The following is a 22503-nucleotide window of genomic DNA, read 5'->3' on the forward strand; positions in this document are numbered from 1 at the left end:
AGCACATGAGGAATAAGGCAGGGTTCACTGAGGTGCGGAGTAAGCATCCCTAAAGGTTTAAGAGAAGTCTGGGCTCTGGTGCTGAGGTCCACATCAGCAAGCCTGATGGCCTCAAACGCGCTCGCCTTTAACTCAGTACCCGCTAGGGTCCCAGAGACTCTTGCGGGATGTGAAATGTGGTGAGAGGTGACGAGTGCTCCAGCGGCCGAGGGCAGAACTGAGTGTCAGGCTTGTCCTGGACCTGAGCTGGCGGAGCGCCGGCGGGGGAACCCCGCCCAGGCGGCTGCCGGGTCCCCGGGGCTGGGCGCTGCTGGCGGAGCCGACGGGGCGGAGAGGAGTGCGACGGGAGGAGGAGTAGGAGAAGGGGGCCGGTCAAGGGAAGTGCGACGTGTCTGAGGAGCCTTTTTATACCTCCTTCCCTGGAGCCCGGCAGCCACCGCCGCCATCCACGTCTCTGCACCCTGGACCCGGGCTCGGTCACAGCCGCAGCATGTCGGAGATCAAGAAGCAGAAGACGGTAGGCTGCCAGCCGCCCGCCCGGCCCTCCCCTCCCTCCTACCCTGCGGAGCCTCAGTGGGTCCCGCCCTCCCCGGGAGGCTCCCGCGCGGGACCCGGAGCCGAGAGGGAAGACACGGGTGTCCCGGGACGTGCAGGGACGTGGACGCTAAGTCTGCGTCCCCCTCTCTGGGCCACCCTCCGAGCGCCTCTCGCTGTGCGGTGCCACTGGGAACCTCTGATCCGTAGGAGTCCTGCCCTCCTGAGCCTTCTCGAGTTTGCGAAGTGGGTCCTAACCAGAACCAGGACAGGATAGGAAAGTCCCTTCTTCCTCCAGGCTTCCCACCACCCGCCCTGTCTTCCACAGGACCTCCGCGCACGCAGAGTGGGTGGTGGGCTGAGCTGACTCTGCTTCTGCCAGATCTGATCGCCGGCCACACGTCAGCGACAGACACCGGGGTTCTTCTAACCTTAGGACCTTTCTTGGAGTGGATTTTAATGATAGACTTTCATAGAACTGCAATTAGCTAGGAAATTGCATTTCCATACCGGTAGATTTTTAACCCTGTAGCCTGGTTCTCTCTCTCTGTTGACATGGGATGGGGGACAGAGTGGGGGGCGGAGGGAGTGAGGGAAAAGGCATCATTTGATAAGTGGAGAGTTTACAGACGCAATCCCCTTTTAATGGGGAAGATTAGGGTAATTAAAGTATCTTTCCTCATAACAACCCTGGCTCTTAACAAAATTTATATTCTTAAAAATGTCCAACTATATTCCAAGAAAAGTGTGGGGGTAGGGGGGTGAGCAGTAATCATAGACTCTGAGTTAGGAGGAGCCTTACAGACAGCATTTGGGTCCCCTCAGATGTGGTCTACAAGCCATAATTAAAATCCCACCCAGCTAACCGGCTGCTGAACACTGGCCTCTAACCACCACACTGCGTGCCTCTAATGACTGTGGGGGGTGAGTAAATGGGAAGTCCTCTCCAATAATTAAACATAGACTCGGCACATAGTAGGTGTTCTATAAATGGTTTTTATGCTACTCATTAGTGTACTTTGAAGCATACCGTGCTGGTGAAGGGCAGAGAAGAAGCAGAAAAGGGGGGAGAGTGGAGGAGTCATGCGGGAACTGGAGGTGTGACGATCGGAAAATACGGGTCATCTGTGTCCTTGGTGGGGGCATCATACTGGACCAGCGGGAGAGTCCAGGAGGCAAGTGGCATCCCTCTGGGATGGGACAGCAGTTGGAATCTAGCTGCCGCTTCTGACAGGGCAATTTCAAAGTAGAGGGAGTCTTGGTAGTGTATGTTGTGATGAGTTTTATTGATTATCACATGTATTCCTATTCCATATGATCAAGCTCTGTTAGTGCTAGGTGGCGTTTCCTGCAGTGGCCCGCGGTTTTTGTTTTGTTTTGTTTTTTTAATGTTAGTGGCATTTTAGTCTCACCTCCTCATCTGCATCAAGAACTTCCAGTGCCTCAGAGGAACTTTGTGAAGTATCAGTCAGCAAGTGGCCTCTCCTCGTGCCTCCAGTTAGAAAGAATCTGTGAAGTACAGGACTGAGGGCAGGGCCTTAAAGGTCCACCCTGGGAGGCTGCACCATTAGCAGTGAAGAATCTGATCACCAGAGTTTGGGTTTTATGTTTACTCACTTTGACATTTTTAACTTATTTTTCTATTACTGTCGTTGCTGCTCCCCTCCTCCTCCTCTTCCTCCTCTCCTTTCTTCCTCCCCTCCCCCCTCTCCCTTCCTTCTTTTTCTGAGACAGTGATTTCCTGATACCCTAAAGAGCTAACTGAAGCAGGACTTCCAAATATTTCCCTAGCCTAAAAATTATTTTCCAACAACCATCCCAAGTTCCCAAAAGGCCAAGGGCTTGCTGTTAGTCCTCTAACAGGCTGACTTTGAGTGCACACGAAATCTCTCAAACTGTGAAACTCAAACTTGGTTTTGACCCCTTACAGAATAGAATAAACCTCCGCATACATGTGACCTCTGAACTCATCAGTTACTTAAGAAGTGAGTCTTGCCCATCTCCGAAGGCAGCCTAGGTAAGGGCTTTCGTCACAGACTTGAAGAGACAGACCCTTATCTGTTAGCTAAGGGCTTTATGCTGCTTTCCGCCTGGTCTCAGCCACTGAGAAACTTCAGGTGCTTGCAGACCGGAACCCCTTCAGTGCTTGGTGATGGTGAGTGCGAAACCCAGGTTGGAAGACTTGGGTTGATGACTAGGAAGGCTGTAACCAAGCAACCCAAATAGTGCATTAGCAAATTGTTGTCAGCAACTCTTTTTTTTTTTCCTCAAGGCTTTGCCTATTTACTGGGTGAATACAGCCTTTCACCTTATGCCATTCTAGGACCAGTAACTCATAAAGCCTAAATGACAGGGTGCACCAAAATGATTCATCAGCTCTTGGAGGAAAAAGAGCGGTCTTTTATTAAAGGGAGGTAGTGCACCCGTTCTGTGTTAGCCATGGAGACGGAAGAAACAGCTGTTGGTCACATCACTCTTCTACCCCTGACTTAACTCAGTCCTGGCTAGCCTCCAGCCCCATCTTCTGTATACACAGATACCTGGAGAAGGAAAGGCAGGCTGTCTGAGAGGCCAGCAAAGAAGGGAAGGCCAAGTCAGGGCCTCTTTTCCTGCACTGTTTGCTGGGTTAGCATTTTCCAGACCCACGGTTGATGTTCTGATGTTGTGGAGACAGCCAAGTTAAAAACTATGACTGAGACATCACGACCTTTTTCTGAAGGATGAAATAAGTCAGTGTGGGGAGTGCATGGAAGGGGTCCTGAAACCCCAAAGTCGCCTGAGCTATGGTCTTCGTTTTCATTAGTCTAAAAATTCTGCACAGTGGTGCTCCACTTTCTTGGAAGAAGCTGCCTTTTAAACTCATCTGAAGACACTGCCTAAGTCAAGACGTGAATGAGTAGATAAAGCATCTCTAATGGCGGGGGAAAGCCAGCCCTTGCTAGAACATTGCACTCGAATGCACAGGACTTCCCCTCTCATCCCCCACAACACCCTTCACCTTGGAACATAACTGAACCTCATCCAGGTGAGGAAAACTGTTGGCAGAGCACGGTTGAACTCCAGGTTGGTTGAACAGGTAAAACGAATTCTCATGCCCCTCTGCACCTGCTTCAGGAAGTGTCTCTTGCTCACTGTCTTCTCGAGTGTAAAATGGGATGAGTGACTTAACCACTCTGAACATTTGAGACTCCCTCTTACTGCGTAGCCCAGGCTGGTCCAAAGCTCCCCATCTCCTTGCCTCCACTTCCTGAAGGCTGGGATGACAGGCTCATGCCACCTTTATGTTGACTCAGATTACACCATTCTGTTGTGGTTTGACATAAGTAAGGAGAAGGCAGTGGGTTCCTGGAGGTGGAGTGAATGACACTTGACAGAATGTTTAATAAGAGAAAACAAACACGGAATTGTGGAGGTGACAGTTTGAATAGTCACCGTGAGAACCTGAATAGACGATACGGGTTAATAATTACTACAAACACACTTCAGTAACTAAATGTTGTACTACTGATATTTCTGCTAGCACTGTGGTGAGCACAGGCAGTCCGTGTGAAACTAAATATTGGCCTTACGTTCCCCCACCCTTCCTATCCCTTTGACTATTTCCAGATGTACCTTAAAAAATCAATGTTTTCCAGTTCGTGCTATGATTCCCAGTAATAGGCCACCTGTTTGGGCCTTTCACAAAGCTAGGGATGTTTACCCTTGAGGTAAGATCCTTGAGGAAGGGTTCTGTTGCATGGCTTTGTGGTTTTCTTCAGGAATAATTGCGCTGAGCTCAGCCATAAAACCTTTGGGGAATAAGATTCTGAGAAAGGAACCAGTGATATCAACTTTAATCCTAAGAGACTTCTGTTTATTTCAAAATCTACCTCTGGACGGTAATGGGTACTCACTAGACCTTGTGTTTGGAAATCTTTGGAGAACTCACAAAAGAAAGGCAAATTCAGCTCCAATCTGATGGCAGGTCAACAGACTTGCTGCCTAGATGATTCCTTCCTGTGACACCGTAAGAGCCCATGCGACACTGCCTGCCACAGAGGAAGCGCCCAAGACCTGTAGAATTTTGACTGAACTCGGAATTACAAAACTCACCAGTCCCTCCACTTAAGACGTGGGGTTTTATAGAATCCATAGTTGACGCTTTTTGTCCTTATACGTGTGTTTGCTTATTTTTGATCAGGGTTTCTCATTCCTGCCCCCTAAAAAAAAATATATTTCCAGAGATACGCTGCAGCCGAGCGGCCCTTATCAGGAAGGACTCGCTTTGGGTCCTGGCCGCACTCCGTGTCTGGGCTCATTAAGCCCAAATCTCACTCTTTTGGAAAATACCACCCAAGTGGTATGAATTTGAGTTTGAACCTAAGACCCTCCTAGTGGATACAGCGTTTAAAGCAGTTCTATCCACCCTAACACACCCTTCACACAACGCAGTTAGTGTACTCGGAGGGCTAGACGGTGGGCTTGCTCTGGTCCACACTGGACACAACTCTGCTGCTACAATCACTTCAAATATAGTCCTGTCGGCACACATGCCCCATAACGATAAAAGTGCCCCCGACACTTGCCCTCTGGGGTCCCACTTTGTTACAGATTTCAGCCTTGTGGTTCCTTTCCCCTGTTTTAGGTGATTATCAGAGAAGTTAGTACTCATCACTGCAGGAGACTCAGGCCCCTTGTCTCTTCTCCGTTCCTATCATCACTAACATGCCAAGTCCTACCTGTATCTGACCATGCCTTGTGTCAGTCTTAAAATGAACAAAAGATTTGTTGCGTTCTTATTTCTGTGGATGTGTGTTTTCCCATGTGAATATACGCCACATGTATGTGCAGTCCAGAGAATGTCGGGGCCCCTGGAACTGGTGTGTTACAGGCAGTTGTGAGCTACACAGTATAAGTGTCAGGAACCAAACTCCTCTCTCTGTAAGAGCAGCAAGTGCTCTTAACCAGTGAGCCATGTCCCCAGCACCCCTGCGTCATTTTTAAAAGGGCATAATCCATGAACAAGAGAACTTGAGTCAGATGAGTCATCAGAAGTAGGAAATTAAATTCTCTTTTCCTCTACAAAGATGGGGTGGGGGTCGTTCACGTGACCTTTAGTGGCCTTAATTCTTAGAGCTGTGCTTTCTCTGTATACCCTCTGGTTCTCACCTGAGAGAGGTCCCTTCAGTTTCAACACCTCTCCTCCCTGAGCCTGCCATGTTCTTGTGTTGTTCTGATGTAGCCCTGGGACTCTGGGGAAAGCAGGTAGAGCCAGGTACGATCTTTGACATTTCCACACGAGGCTCAGGAGTGCGGGTGGCAATCCCTGCTCCACTGTGGCCTTGCTGGGACTTTGAGGGGTCCTGGGAATGGCTGGGGTTCACCTAGGACTCTTCCCTCTGAGATCATGAACTCAGCTCCCTCACCCCTCATCCCACAGCTCGATGAAGAGGACCCCAAGCGCACTCCTTCCCTGGTTTACTCTGACCTCCAAGCTCTCCTTGCCTCCCTCCCAATAAAGATTAAACAAAACCTTCCCAGAAGGCAGACTGGTTTGTCATAGGCCTAGGATCTGTGACAAATTGTTTCTTCTGTCATGTTCCTGCTTTGTAATAATTATTTTCCCCCAAGTAAGGATAAATAGGTACCCAACATAAAAGTTTTTCTCTCTCTCTCTCTGCAAGAGCGCAAGGTGTGTAACCAGGCCCTGGTGGTCCCTGGTGCGAGAAGCATGCCCCGTTGGCTGTGACAGCTCTTCCTGTGTTTGTGAATTTTACTTGCTGAACAATAATCAGTATTGTGAAAGTGACTACAGTTTAAACATAGTAAACTCAATCTGTCTAGTACAAATATTAATGTTGGTAATAAAAATATATAGCCTATGGTCTGCTATAAAATGTTCCTAAAGCAGCTATCTAAATGTTTTCTATAAAATGCTGCTTCATACATAACATACATTTCTATGCTGGATTAACATTAGCTTTAAATAACTGGTTAATATATCTGCTTTACATAGCTCATTATTAAAATTTCAATTTTGCCAGGCACGGTGATACACACTTTTAAACCCAGCACCCAGGCAGATCTCTGTGAGTTCCAGCCTAGCCAGGGCTACTACACAGAGAAGCCCTGTCTCAAAGAAAAAAGTTTTTTGTCAACTAAGCAACTACATTAAGCACAATAACATGACAATTACTTTCTTTAACCTGGATCTTGTAGATTCTGTTTCAACTCTTTCCAGACTTACTGATGTTTAAACACCTATGAGAAAAATCAGAGATTTTTGACCCCTCTGCCTCTTATGCCCTGCTTCAATCATGGTCAATGTATGGACAACTGATATACCCCTCCAGTTTCCAAAGCGACTGGCATCTTATGACGCAAATAGGGTCAGAGAGGCAGAAGGCGGTCTGTTAAGAGTGTGTACTGCCTTCCCAGAGGACCCAAGCTCAGATCCCAGCACCCACATCAAGTGGCTCACTCCAGCTCCATGGCACCCAGTGCTTTCCTCTGCTCTGTGGACAGCCACGCTCATGTGGCAAACACATAAAATCAAAATAACATTATTTTTGAAAAAGACATTGGTGATTTCCTTCATTTTCATATTGTACCTAGCATTTAAAACCCTGAACAGGTTTTTACATCCCTTGCTAACAATTCCTGGGTATGTGGCTCCCTTCTCACCTCCCAAGGCCTTTCTTTATGCTGTCCCTCTGAAGTTCCGGTTAAGATTCTCGTTGATATATTTGTCTGTCGACTATGCAAATATGTATTGAATGAAAGCCAGGATCTCCTTTTGCCACAATTGAATCCACTGAATCCCCATCTTCCTTATTTATAGAGTTCAGTCCATTCAAACAGTCTAAGTCTATTTTAAACACAGCATTTGCTTTTTTCTAAATGATGTGCCTGCACCCTCCCCACCCACAACCTTTATGCTCTTTAAGCCTTCTGTCCCATAAGTCTTGCCATGGCCTTGTACCAAAAGCAATAAAATCTCCAAGTGACTTTCCTTATACATTTAATCCTTTCTTCTACCAAGTTAACTCTTACGAGTGTGATATTGAGGATTGAATCCAGTACCTCGTGAGGGCCAAGGAAACAGAAACTCTGCTACTAAGCGATATCACTGTCTATCACTGTCTTTTCTCTCTTTTTGAGCAAGAGTCTTAATAATGTTAGGCTGTCCTTCTAAAAAAAAACTTAGGTTATCTATACTTTAAAAGTGTGTGTGTGTGTGTGTGTGTGTGTGTGTGTGTTTCAAAGAATAGTAACATTGCAGAAAACTAAGAGTCTACCTCTCTAATGCCTTGTACTACAGCTGAGTCATTGTACAGACACTGAAAGTTTTGCTAGGCCCGGGAGCCATCCTCCTGGCTGACAACTTGGTAACACCACTGTTAATCTGGAATGCTGATTACGGAGCGTATACCTTGCACTTGTCGCTTATCATATGTCCTTTGAAAATGGCCCTACCCTTTCCCTGCTACTTGGTCTTGACTTCTGGTCCCCAAGAAACGTTTTCCATAAATAAGATAAGTATTCCCTCCTAGTAGCTTTATCAGTGAGTCACAGCACACTGTCAACTCTAGGTTAGCACTGTGTTCTAATAGTCTCCAGATAGAAATACAGACCAAGAGGCAGTATTTGAAAGATGTCGCTTGGGAATTCCAAAGTATTCTAGTCAGTTAAACCCTCTCAAGCAATTGAATGGCCTTTTTAAAAAAAAAAAAAATCTAAAAAGAGATATTAGGACCGGTGGTAAAATTCCATTGCTAGAGTGCTTGCCAAGCATTTGGAAGCCCAGGGTTAGACGCCAGTGGGTGCTGCATAAACCGGACTTGGTGTTTAGAAGCTAGCAATCGCAGCATTTAGGAGCTGGGGCAGGAAAGTTCAAGCTCAATTCTCAGCTACCAGGTGAGGTCAGCCTGGGATACATGGACCCTGTCAGGGAGGGAAGGAGGGGGCAAGGGCAGAGGGTGCGAGAGAATTGTCCCATGGGCAGCACAGATCAGATCATACTAGGCAAAAGATGGACCCGGTTCAGTTACACGCTAAACCCTGAGTTCCCTGTTATCTGCAAATCCATCCGTTGGTGGTGTTTCTCAAGATCATGAAGCATCAGGAAGTTGATGACAGTGGTCACAAGGCTCCTGGGTAAATCTGCTTAGCTCACTGAGTCCCCAAAGAACATTTTCCCCCTCATTTACAGCACTAATTACAGCTCTCAGTCCATTGGGTCCCTATTACCACAGTGTTTTGAGCAGTGACTTAAAAATAAGGGAAAAAAATCACATTCACCCCTTGGCAAATAAAACCCAGATAGTCAAACACGGTTACGTGAAATCTGCCTGTTTTGTTATAAAATTCTCCTGTGCTGTGATTTTTTTTTAACCAGTGTTTATCAAGTACTTATTTGCCTGGTACCCATACTGGGTCATCCTACACATGAGCTCATTTAGTCCTTCCCAGGTCACCATCGAATGTGTGAACAGTCTGCCAGGAGCTTACTCAGCTAAAGTGAGTCTTTAGAGAGGCGCTCACAGGAGCAGCTGAAAGCTTGGTAGCTCTCCATAATTAAGATGTTGATTTCACAGAGGGAGCCAGGCTTATCGCCAAGTGGCAAACCCAGTTGGCTCAGGTAACTAACGATATATTACGACCTCATTTGTACAATATTTTGGCAGCCGTCTATCAGTAATATCTCAAGACAATAATAATGGATTCAAATTAGAGGCATTCCTCAGCATTTAAAAAAAAAAGTAAATAGCACAAGTGAGTGGTTATATTCTGTTCCCACTGTCAGACACATCCTCTCTCAGGATGACAGAAGTGAATACATTTCCCTCATGTGGGCAATAGTTTTTATACCTTAGCCTTGCTACCTTGCCAGTGTTCAGTGAATACACAGACTGGTTTGTTTCCATGGAAGCTGGCAATATGTGAACCAAGTTGTAAGCATAATTTGTAGAAACTAGAAACTAGACCACCAGTAGATTTTTCATTTATTTATTTATTTATTTATTTATTTATTTATTTATTTATTTTGTAAAGTAAGAATTTGACCCAACTAGAACGTGAGGCTTAAGTGTGTGGGCCACCAGATCTCTTTCCCTTTCATTGCAAGTCAATGAAGAGTGAGTAGAGCCATGGCTCATTAAAGGCCTCTCATGTCATGTTTGGAAGAAATATGGGGGCGGGGGGATCATTTTCTTCTAGCATAGCACAGGGAAGTCGAAGTGGTTTGTCAATCCCAGGTCAGCATTGCAAGGCTGAGTGCTAAGAAGGTCTGGGTTCCTGTTCCTAGAAGTCTGCTGTGGAAGAGCATGGAGTCCATGCTTGTTGTGCGGGACGACAATGGTTGGATCTATTGCATGGAGTAAAAGTGGAGTTTTTACTAAGAAGCAGCTTGAGAAGAGCTGCTCTATTTAAACTAAAAGGAGAGTGATCATAAACAGTGACTTTCTCTTCCCATGACTTCACAATGGAAATGTGGCTACACACACACACACACACACACACACACACACACACACACACACACACACACACACACACACACACACACACACACACAGACACACATGCACACACATGCACACACAGGCACACACACACACACACACACATACACAGACACACATGCACACACACATACACACAGAGACATACTCACAGACATACACACACACATACACACACATACACACACATACACACACAGACACACACACACACACACACACTCACACACACACACACACACACACACACACACACACACACACACACACACACACACACACAGACATACACACAGACACACACACACACACACACAGACACACACACACACACACACACACACACACACACACACACACACACACACACACATGCACACACACACACACATACACACACATACATACACACACATGCACAGACACACAGACACACACATACATACACACACACATGCACATACACACACAGACACACATGCGCACACACAGACATACTCACAGACATACACAGACACACACACTCATAGACACACACATAAGCACACACCTGTCCTCTTTCATACTTTCCTCAGTGTTGAAATAAAGTGTTGTAAACATCCCTTGTGTAATTAATTCTCCCAAGAACATAAACTCCCTGGGGACTCAGAAGGGTACGCTGTAAATCTGACAGGGTTCGGTAAATAGAAAAAGCACTTTTCTAGAAAGTGCCCCAGCTCTTCCTCCAGGTACTCTGAGGAGGAGTTGGCATTCTCGGACTCATTTGCTCCATTTTCAGCCAGCCTCCCCACTCCCGGTTAATAGGGTAGATATAAAAGACACTATAACTGTGAGAAAGGAGACTATTTGGCTGTTTAAACACATGTTTTAATTTTGTCTCTGTAGGTGCAGATTAACGAAGTGAAGACATTTAAAGATGGGGTCGCACTGGAAATTATTTTCCTTGAGGGCTATTTAGAGAGTTGTATAAACTTTAGAAGATGTGGATTTGAGCAAATACCATTAATAGGCAATAGTACCAGCATGGATAAGGCCCTGTGGCTAGGTTTAGTAACAGTAGTCTTTGGACTCAAACCCAACATTTCACCTCAATAGCACAAGGCCTTATTGTTCCAGTGAATGAATGAGCGTACTCAGGAGAGAGTGTCCCTAGAAATAACGACTGCAACTTACATGTAACTCTAGACCTTGACTTGTTCATTATGTAAGTGCTTCACAGTTGTGCATTCACGGGTTACTAGATCCCAAAGGCCAGCAAGCTCTGAGCCTGTTCTGGGATGTGCTAGAGGTTACATTGGCATTCCCCTGGCTCAGCAAAGAATTTTAATCTTGTGTGGTTCAAGGAGCCCATGTCATATACACAGCCTGATGCTCAGACCCAATTGAAAAACAAAACAAACCAAAAAAACCTTAAGAAAATATACAGAGGTAACACAGCACAGCCTACAGTGGAACAGCAGCCGGGTGAGTGTTGGGGGCCACAAGGGCCTATTGAGCTGTGTGTGGACGGAGTCACACATTTCTGGAACCTCAATTTGATGTGTACACTGTAGGTGACAGTGTAACTGTTACCTTGAATTAGAACAGGGTTCCTCTGGGTGTATGTGATTCTTCATTTCCTCACACTTGCTAAGACTTTATTTACGCAATTTACTAATTGTCCCAGCAACAGTTCACTGTAAGCATCTCCCGACCTAGATGAAGACACTGAAATATAAAAAGATGAAGCAAGGGGTTAGGGATTTAGCTCAGTGGTAGAGCGCTTGCCTAACAAGCGCAAGGCCCTGGGTTCAGTCCTCAGCTCCCGGGGGGGGGGGTTGAAGCAAGTTGTCACCCAATAGATCGTGGAAGAAGCCAAGCCTTCACTTTCTCTCAGAGCAGAGAGAAGCTGTAGCTATCTGAACAATATTCAGAAGGAAGGACTCTAAGTTCATTGTGAACTGGACCATGAAATGGCCTCGTTTTCTTAGAAGGCCTAGTGTTACAATCTGTTATAGACACGTGAATCGGTTCCCCCAGCTACACATGTTTTTATGCAGATCAAATGCAGTCCCTCGCTTCTCTTGGGAACCTAGGTATTGTTTCTCTGTCTTTAGAAGAGAAGATTTAAGGGAAAGTTTTAAAGGGGGTGGGGACTTCCTACACAATTCGTGGTGTATGAAATATGTAAGAAAGTCAAATTTCAGAGTCCATAAATAAACCTCATCAGAGCCCAGGGTGCTTACTTCACAATCACCAACCACAGCTACTGCCCCCCACAGTTTGCCGCGATTCCTGCAAAGCTCGGATGTGAGCTTTTGGAGACCTCAAACAAAGTTTGCCACCTCCTGCTGTGGGCTGTTAGGGTGTCCATCTTCAGTTCAGTTTGGAGGAAGAGGTCTACCGGGCCATCAGTGCTCAGCTGGAGGCATCTGCATTTGGAAAGTTGAGAGCTGAGCTGAGCATCACCATGGCACTGAATGGCTTGCTATTTTGCCATTGCTTGGAGGTTTTTTATTTTTTTTTAATAATATATATAGCTTTAAATTGTTTTTGTGAAACATTTTCCTATTTCTTACTAGTATTGCTAAGCTTCATTATTTGCAATATTCTCTTTGTAAAGATCTGTGGTATTCTGTCTTTACTTTGTGGGGGGCATGCAGTGCTTTGCCATGGGTGGAGGTGAGAAGACAACTTGTGGGAGTTAGTCCGTGCCTTCCTCCATGTGGATCCAGGGACTTGAACTCGTGTCATTAGGCTTGGTAGCAGACACCTTTGCCCACTGAGCCATTTTGCAAACACACTTCATGAAGTCAGTCTTTATGTAAAGATCCATAGGAGGAATTCCTATCTTAATGCAGAGGTTAATATTTTCCTAAATCCTGTGAGTATTCAGGTTTTCCATTCTAGACGCATGGCCAACAGCTGCCCAGAACTGAAGTTGTGGACTACCTCTTTTTTGTGTGTTTGTGATCTTTAGTCTTCCATTTTATGTCTCTGGCTTACTTTCTCTAAGCTTCTCCCTTCCGAGTCACGGGTTTTCACCATGCATTTTAAAGGAACTATGCAGAACACTAAAAGTGTGCAAAAATGAATTATAAACACATTTGTATTTTAATAATTCAAATAATACATGTATTTGAATCTTTGAGGCAGAGCTGTGCAGAGGCTTTCATTGCTGTCCTGTGTCTAAGAGCTCTTTGCTTTCTGTGTTCTCTTTGAGCCTGGCTCGGGCCTGTATCCATCTGCAGGACCAGAGCCCAGTAGGTAAAGTTACTGAGTACCGAGGGTTTTCTGGCTCAGTCTCCCACCTTCTCCCAGGCCTTTCAAGAGGGCTCATGTCACAGGTCAGAGGTTCCTCATTAAACTCCAGAAAGTTCAAAGTTGCAAACTTAAAAGGGGACGACAGATTTTATACCTATAATTGAAATTTAGCCCATTATAATCAGAGACAGCAAACTATAGCAGCGTTACTAGTATTTATAACCATGTTGCCAACAGAAACCCATGGGTGTTTTCACATCATATATAGGGTTACAGATAATAACAGAGTATCTGAGCTCTTTATCACCACAAAGTAAAGATTGTTGCTAAGCTCTCTATAAGCAGTTAGATCTTGTCAATAATGTTGATAGGTAAGTATATTTATTACCCGGCTGTAACTTAAATGCTTTGACATTGTAACTCAGTCTTTGTTGCAATCCTGTGTGTTTTATGCACTTAGAAACATTTTTTCCTGGGCTGGAGAGATGGCTCAGCTGTTAATGGCTAGGCTCACAACCAAAAATATTTTTTCCGTAAGAAGGGGTCCTAGGCTGACAAAGATTTATTTATTTATCCATTTATTTTTGGCTTTGTATTTTATTCAGGCAGGGTGTTATTTCATCTTCTAGGCTAGCTTCAAGCTAATGAGATTCTCCTGCCTTGGTACCCTTCCTTTGCAAACGCTACATTACAGACATAGGCCACCACTCCCAATTCCCAAAGAGATTTCTGATTCAAAAATGAATGCAAACAGGTAGGCACACACATACTTTATACATAGTTTCAGGGGTTCACAGAGCTCCCTGTTGAGGCCAGTCTCTGGGAACTGCATTTTAACACTTGCTCAACTTACTACGTCATGGTGGTAGGTCGTATGAGGGAGAGTTTTGTTTACTTTTTTAAAAATTATTTTACATGTGTAGATGTATTGCCTGCAGATACTTCTGTGTGCCACATGCATGAGGTTCCTGCGGTGGCCAGAAGAGGGCGTTGGAGGCCCTGGAACTGGTGTTAAAAGTGGTTTGAGCACCATGTGCGCGCTGGAAATCGAAACTGGGTCCCCTGGAAGAGAAGCCAGTGTTCTTAACCACTGAGCCATCTCTCCAGGCCCTCGTTTACTTTTTAAAGCCCCCATTCACATGATTCCCTTACAGGAACTGACTTACTCCACCCTCAGAGTCGCTGCTGGTGGTGGTACTCACTGAGGACTACCCCTGTCTCCCCTTTAGTACAATAACACCCTTGGCCTGTATCCTGTGATGCTCAGTATTTTCCCATCACTTCACAACTGAATTATAATTTTATATTAAAAGTCTCTCTGTTTTGGATTTCCCAATACGCTATGCATCTATTTCTTACCTCTGCCATTGGTAAGAGTTACAAATGCTAGCACACGGATGCTAGCACGGATCGGTCACCTGATACCGTTCATGTCATTCTGCGGCCGTACTCATGCAGTCAAGTCTATTTATTACTCGTGCACGAAGAAGCTGAGGTTTATCTGGGAACATAATAGCATACTGCTGTGTGTTATAGTCATGAGGTCAGAAAGTGCATCTACCTGATGGATTTTTGCACTTTCTTCTATCTGTTCATTGTACTGGCTGTCAGACTGAGTCTCTTACTCTGTTGAGACCTGGCTGAGAGCAAAGAGATTGGTTCCTGTGTTTTTCAATCCTACCAAGCCTGGATCCCATTCCAGGAGCATCTGACAGAACTGGTCTGTGTTGGGACAATGCGACAGTCTTTAAAAGCTGATAAGGAAGTTCCTCAGTCTGGCCTGGCTTTGTTTCTCTTAGAGAAAGGAAGCTTTGGGGTACACCGGGCCTGGCGAGGTGGTAGCTTTCTGTGCTATGGAATGGCTTCTCATTCCCTTCCCAGATCTCTCGGGTCGCTCACCACATTCCTCACGGAAGATGTAAAACTAAACACCCAGCTAGATCATTCCCTGGTTGCCTCTTCTTGTGCTGCCTTACCGTGACCGGAGGCGTCCTTTCTGCATCGGCTATCCTTGAATCTTTCTCTGTAAATTTTCTCTATTCTGCTGTGACAGTTAGAAGTGACTTAAGTGAGTAACTGGGACCATTTATAATGGAACATGGAAGATCTCACTATCAACCGGTCAGTGTTGGGATGGGAATAAATCTAGAAGAATTCTCTTGGCACATCTGGCAGGTTGAAGTGCGGACGATCCCACAGAAAGAAGCTTCTGGATGCAAGCTTGTCTGTCCTCTGTGAGTTAGTTTAGTACTGGCATTTCCGGGGGGGGGATATGTAAGCACCTCAAGGGCAGAAATATTACTCACTTATGCCCGGTACCTGTCATCTAAAATTACTTACAGTGGATAAAATTAATGTATAATCCTTGTACCTTCTCATTCAAATTAATAGGTACCTGGCATTACTTTAACTGATCGTGGTTGTTAACTTTGTCTTCTGAGGTGTAAAAATTAATGTTACCTTATATGGCTGGGATCTTCAAAGAGATTATTGACTCTCAGTGCACGAATAAAAACAAAAGGCAGGTATTTAGGGTAGGTATTTAGGCTTACTCAGATTAGATAATTCAAGTTTGTAACAGTTTTTGTTTAAAAACGTTTATTTGTGTGTGTGTGTGTGTGTGTGTGTGTGTGTGTGTGTGTGTGTGTGTGTGTGTGTGTGTGTGTGTGTGTCTGTGTGTGTGTGTGTGTGTGTGTCTGTGTGTGTGTCTGTGTGTGTGTGTCTGTGTGTGTGTGTGTGTGTGTGTGTGTATGTGTGTGTCTGTGTGTGTGTCTGTGTGTATGTCTGTGTGAGTCTGTGTATATGTGTGCATGTCTGTATGTGTGTGTGCCTGTGTGTGTATGTGTGTGTCTGTGTGTGGGTGTGTGTATCTGTGTGTGTTTCTATTTGTATGTGTGTCTGTGTGTCTATGTTTGTGTGTGTATCTGTCTGTGTGTGTGTCTGTGTGTGTCTGTGTGTGTGTGTGTGTGTGTGTGTGTGTGTGTGTGTGTGTGTGTGTGTGTGTGTGTGTGTGTGTGTGTGTGTGTGTGTGTGTGTGTGTGTGTGTGTGTGTGTGTGTGTGTGTGTGTGTGTGTGTGTGTGTGTGTGTGTATGTGTGTGTGTGTATGTGTGTGTCTGTGTGTGTCTGTGTGTTTCTGTGTGTGTGTGTGTGTGTATGTGTGTGTGTGTCTGTGTGTGTGTAGACACATTGCAAGCCAGAAGAGGTGCCACGCCTTGGAGCTGGAGTTACAGGTTGCACCCTGCCACCCAAGGCCAGAGCTGGGCATTGAGCTCAGGTCCTCTGGAAAAACAGCAAGCACCTTTTTTGCAGCCTTGTTTTATTTATGTATCGATTTATTTTTACACTCCAAATTTTATTCCCCTCCCAGTCCACCCCCACCCCAGAGTACCATATCCCATAGTTCCTCCTCGCCCCCCTCTCCCCATCTCCACAAGGATGCTCCCCCCACCCCCCCCACCACACCTCTAAACTCCCTGGGGCCCCCAGTCTCTTGAGGGTTAGGTGCATCTTCTCTGACTGAACCCAGACCCTGCAGTCTCTGCTGTATGTGTTGTGTTGGAGTCCTCATCTCAGCTGGTGTATGGTGCCTGGTTGGTGATCCAGTGTCTGAGAGATCTCAGGGGTCCAGGTTAATAGAGACTGCTGTTCCTCCTTCAGGGTTGCCCTCCTCCTCAGCTCCCTCCAGCTTTTCCCTAATTCAGAGAGGTCAGCAGCTTCTGTTCGTTGATTGGATGCACATATCTGCATCTGACTCTTTCAGCTGCTTGTTGGATCTTTTGGAGAGCGGTCATGATAGGTCCCTTTTTATGAACACTGCATAGCTTCAATAATGGTGTCAGGTCTTAGGGCCTCCCCTTGAGCTGGATCCCACTTCGAGTCTGTCACTGGCCCTTCTTTTCCTCAGGCTCTTCTCCATTTCCATCCCTGCATTTTTTTCAGAAGGTAAGAATTATGGGTCAGAGTTTTGACTCTGGGATAGCAACCCCATCCCTCACTTGATGCCCTGTCTTTCTTCTGGAGGTGGGTTCAATAAGTTCCCTCTCCCCACTGTAGGGCCTTTCATCTATGGTCAACCCCCCTTTGAGTCCTGAGAGTCTCTCACTCCCCAGGTCTCTGGTACATTCTAGAGGGTCTTCCCAACCACCTTCCCCCCCCCCCCCAGGTCGCCTGTTTCCATTCTTTCCGCTGGCCCTCAGGGCTTCTTCTAACGCTGTGCCAGTCTCCGGCTCCTTATATCAGTTCCCAATGCTGAGTTTCCTCTCTCTGTGATTATTTGCATGTGGGGGGGGGGCGGTCGGCCACCTTCCTCGCCTTCTTCCTTTCCTATTATTTTGAAGTGAATTTAGTTAGAAATCTGTGCTTTCTCTTTCGTTTTCCCATGTAAGTCTCTGAATGTAAAATGAATGTCAGAATACTTTGGGGTCAGATGAGAGAGATGAAACGGCTGGGTACACAGGAGCGAGGGTAGACATAAAGAGAAGGCGCTTCCTTGCCAAGTCCCTTTACAGCCCTGTGTGGAAAGAAGCAGAACTGATAACTAAGTGAGTTGCCTCCCCGGGGAAACTCTGTCTCCTCTCGGTCATCTACCTTGTTGTAAGCAATATAATTCCACATTTTTGCACAGTAGACGTTCTTTGTGGAGTTTTCTCCTGGAAGACTGAGCAGACAGCTCCATGGTAGAGACACTCACCCACCGTGTGCTCCAGGTCAGTCTTCAGCGAGTACGAGAAAAAGAAAGTTAGCCCTGGAAGATTATCTGTCTTCACAGGATAACCGCATTCTTTATATAATGTTAATACTGTGTGTGCGCACACACGTGGTGAATTGGACTTTGAGTCGTGCTATATCTTAGTCCATAGGTCAGTGGCAACCAAAAGGTGAAGGTTAAAAAAAATCCATTTAGTTGAGGAAAAAAACTGTTTTGAAGAAATGCTTCGCCTTGTTAAATGAGCTCAAGCATTTCAAGAATTGATTTTAAAATGAAGTTTGTTCTAAGAAAACAACAACAACAACCACAAAAGTACTAAAATAAATAACACAGAACTGAAGGAAGAAAACCAGTCTATAGTCTCAGAATGGCTATGACCTACGTTCAGCTACCAGAGCATGTTTTTAATATGAAACTATTTTAGAAGCCAGTGCGATGGCTCAGCACAAGGGCTCTTGCTGCCAAACCGGACAATGGGAATCTCATGCTTGGGACAGACATTTTGAAAGAAGACCACCGACTCCCACAAACTGTGCTCTGGCACTCATAAAATTGATGAGTGAAATAAAAAATATTTTAAATACTAAAATTTTAAAACAGAAAAAAAGCAAAAGATAGGGACCCTGAGAAGTAATAAGCGGCTCCTAGAAGGCGTGGGCTGTTTTCCAAAATATCAAACGCCCTTATAAGCCAATGCTTTTAAAGTATGCAAAGTAATGTATAAAGTGCAGGAAGAATGCAAATATCAGAGTGTGATGTCACACAGCCACTCGAGGCTCGAAGGAGGGACAGTCACTGCCAGTTTTCAAGGAGCCCAGACCACACTGAACACTCCCGTCTCAAAAGCAAATAAAAAACCATATATACATTTTTTAATTAAGGAAAATCAAAGCTTTAGAAAAGAAAATTAAAAAGTGTCTCTAAATGTATGAAAAATATTGAACCTTACTGTAAGAAATGACGCTAAAAGTAAGAGGTTTGCTTTTTGTTTCTCAGTGGACAAAGGTAAAAGCTTTTAGGCAGCGTGTAGTATAGGGGGGGCTGTGGGGGAGCATCGGGACTCACTCCTAGCAGAGCTGTACCGACACAGCCTCTACAGAGATTTGGCAAAGCCTGTGTGTGTGTGTGTGTGTGTGTGTGTGTGTGTGTGTGTGTGTGTGTGTGTGTGTGTGTGCTCCTTTAGCTAGCAACTCAAATCCTGGCACATAGAGATCTTGCAAGCAAGTCGCTTACGGTTGTCATTGTGCGATTATGAAGGCACAGGGACATAGCTGACGTCATATAATGACAAAACGTTGGAAGCAAGGTAAAACGTCAACGAATAAGATGATTGAACCATCCGTATACTGCACTGCTGTAATAACACGCTCATGGTGAGAATTGATTAAAAATGATTCAGTGGGCTAATATATCAGTGTTGGAGACTCTCCAAGCACTTTGATTAGGAGAATCTAAAATGAAACCTACTGTCAAGTAACATTCTAGACAAAAAAAAAAAAAGAAAAAGACTTATAAATCCATATGCTATCTCTCAAAAGATAAGGATGAAACTAACCATGTTATTACTTCCAGCAGAGAGCAGTGTGGGTAGATAAACTGTTCAAGGAAAATAATTTAAAAGTGTAGAGAAAGTAAACTTACACATCTAAATAGCTTTGACATATAATGTATCTATACGGATATTGGAGAGGCCAAGACAAAGGTTATGTATGCAGTCAGGAATGTTGGGAGTCCTCAGGATTTTCTTTTAAAATTTTGTTTTTTGCCAGTTTTTGCATGTATATGAACAGGCTGACTACCCTCCCCTGGTCATCTAGCTTCCTCCCACCTCAGTCAATCCAGACTGACTCCCTGTCCTTTTTGGAGACTATTACTTTTGGTTTTGTTTTGCGACTCCATTTAGTGCAGACGGGGCCATTTCTGAGACCGTTAGGATTGTCTCTTAGAGACTGATGGGGTCTCCAGTGGGTATGTAACTGAAGAGGTTCTCCCTTTCCCTCAGTTAGTTTAGCGAGGATAAGGCAGGGAGCTGACATTTTCCCCTTTACAACGAACTTGCTGTAGTTTCCTGGATGATAGCGGAACACGGGAACTTTCTGGATCAGAAGCACAGGACTTTGCTACTCATGGCCTGGCAAACATTCTGATAACCTACACCCATGTCTTTTCTTCATTCCCAGCCTCCCGCATAAACACTGAGCTCATTTCGGGAGAGAAGCCACAAATACAGCCTCATCCTGAAACTGGTTCTGGAAAAGACAGAATAGATACCAGTTAGCCCCGTTCACAAGATGTGCAGGGACACGATATGCTTATGAGAGTCATTTGTCCATCTCTAATTTATGAACGATAGCATGCTCACATGCAGAGTTCTCAAAACATAGGCGAGGCTTAAGGGCTAAAAGTAACTCTTGGCGCCTTAAGGTTCTTAGCTGAGTAGTATGGGGTGTGTGTTGATGTGTTATTGATTAGATTATTAGCCCTGGATCTTGCATCTCTAACTCAGTTGGGGTGAAAGGTCACAAACTCCATTTTCCTATCCGGCCCACTGTTGTAAGAGCAAGTTATTGATCAACTGAGATCAAGAATGTAAATGAATCAGAACGCCCCTAATTAGTACTAACAAGTACTAACAGTTAACCGCAGCTGTCAGAAGGTCACCTTGGCACTCCCCAAAGGGGCTTAGTTAGGCTCCCAGGTTTGGGAAGTGGCGCCGCCACCGTTGTTTTCTTTCTCACCAGAGTGAGTCTCTCACATTTGTTCTCTAACTCAGTGTCACACCGAAATCTGTTTGGAGCCTGTGCTTTTCCAGTCAGAGCTGAGCTGGAATCGGAGGTTCAGCCTTGGCTTTGGCACCTGGCTAAGTGTGAGGCAAGAACAAGCTTTCATTCATCAGCGGAGCACAGTGGGTTTCTGTTTCAGTTTGGGGTGGGCCAGTAGGACCTGTGGTGGGTCTACTAAAGGATGAATTGACACCCTGTTAGGAAGGTGTTAAGCCCCTCCTGGGTCACCTTGACATGCCCCGTTTTTTGTAGCACCATTGACCCACATTTCATGGCTTTTTATTTCAAGGTAATATACACGAATAAAAAAACTGTAAACCTAAAGGATACTGTTCAGGAGATTTTCATGAGGTGAGCATGCTTGTATAACCAGCACCCAGGTGAGGAAACAGGGTACCTCCTACCTCCCTAGTGCTTCCCTCCTGCTCAGCCGTGGCTGCTTTCAAGCCTCTCAAACAGAATTGAGCTTTGCAGACACTCCTGGGCATGACTCCCTCTGCTTCATATCGAACCTATGAAAGTGTGTCACACACACTGCTTGTGGGTGGTCAGACTCTCTTCATTCCTGTTACTGGTCCTCAGCTGGACTGATTTTGTCCCGTGTCAAATGGAATGGAGATGCTGATGCTTGGATTTTATGGCCTTCACATCTGAGCTGGGGAAGAGATCACTTCTGACCATCCAACAACACAAGCAAGAATTGTCAGGCAGAAAACACAACCGGCATTTAGCTGGAGACGCAAGTCAGTAGTCTTCCATGCCGTGAATATTTTTCTACTTCTTTACCTGTGTGTTTCTCAGAGCCTGGCTTGTGCACTCAGGAGCACTGTGAAATCCAGACACAGCTTTGCTATTCCTGAATGCATGCTTACACAAAAATTAAAGAGACTACCAAATTACCAGACGGGTTACCATGGTGGGTGCACGCCTGTAATCCCAGCACTTGGGAGGCAGAGGACAGAATAATCACCAGAAGGGGGCTAGCGCGGGTCATATAATGAGATCTCTATCTCAAAATGGAAGACTGTCCGGCAAGAGGTTGTAATGTCAAAAACAAGTGTCCGGGTGAAAAGAAACTGTCGTGTGTGATCTCAGTCGTACTCAACATTTCAGAGTTTTCGGATGGTTATGAGAATTTTGAAGAGATTCTAAATGAGCAAGTCTCACAGCTTTTCCTCAAAGAATGAAAAAGCCTCTCCAACCCACACGCATATGCCCATGTTTGTGGCGTGTTCATGTTCATGTGGGTATACATGTATGCATGTACGTGTGGAGGCCAGAAGTAAGACAGATCTCTCGCTGAACCCAGAGACTAGACTGACTGGCCAACAAGTCCTAGGGGTTCTCCTGCCTCTGCCTCCCCAGGATCACCTGACATGCATGTGCCACTATGCATGGCTATTTGTATATGAATGCTAAAAAATGAACAAGAACTTTACCAACGGAGACATTTCTCCAGTCCCTAAGATGATAGTCACCACTTGAATGTGCAGTACATGCTCATGTATGTACATGTGGACTCATGTGCGTGTAAAAGCCAGAGTTCAGCATCCAGTGTCTTCCTCAGTGGCTCTCCACCTTAGTTTTTGAGACAGTGTCTTAGTGCACATAAGCACACCCACTGGGCTCCACTCACTCGCCAGAGAGTCAGAGATTCTCCAGCCTTTGCCTCCTAGCCCAGGGGTGACAGGCGCTGCCATAGCAGACGTTTTATGAAGATGCTGGGGAGTC

The 22503-nt window shown here is 45.3% G+C and overlaps 1 protein-coding gene across 1 annotated transcript in view; it reads left to right on the forward strand.

Moving 5' to 3' along the window:
• Nucleotides 1-305: 305 nt before the first annotated feature.
• The window catches only part of Papss2 (3'-phosphoadenosine 5'-phosphosulfate synthase 2), a 75607-nt gene continuing 53409 nt past the window's right edge, over nt 306-22503 (forward strand). The window contains exon 1 of the mRNA XM_032891809.1: nt 306-517. Within this exon, the coding sequence (XP_032747700.1) occupies nt 491-517 (27 nt within the window). The 5' untranslated portion in view covers nt 306-490. The remainder of the gene's footprint in view (nt 518-22503) is intronic.

This window comes from Rattus rattus, chromosome 2 (assembly GCF_011064425.1).
Source record: "Rattus rattus isolate New Zealand chromosome 2, Rrattus_CSIRO_v1, whole genome shotgun sequence".
NCBI classification, from domain to species: Eukaryota; Metazoa; Chordata; class Mammalia; order Rodentia; family Muridae; genus Rattus; species Rattus rattus.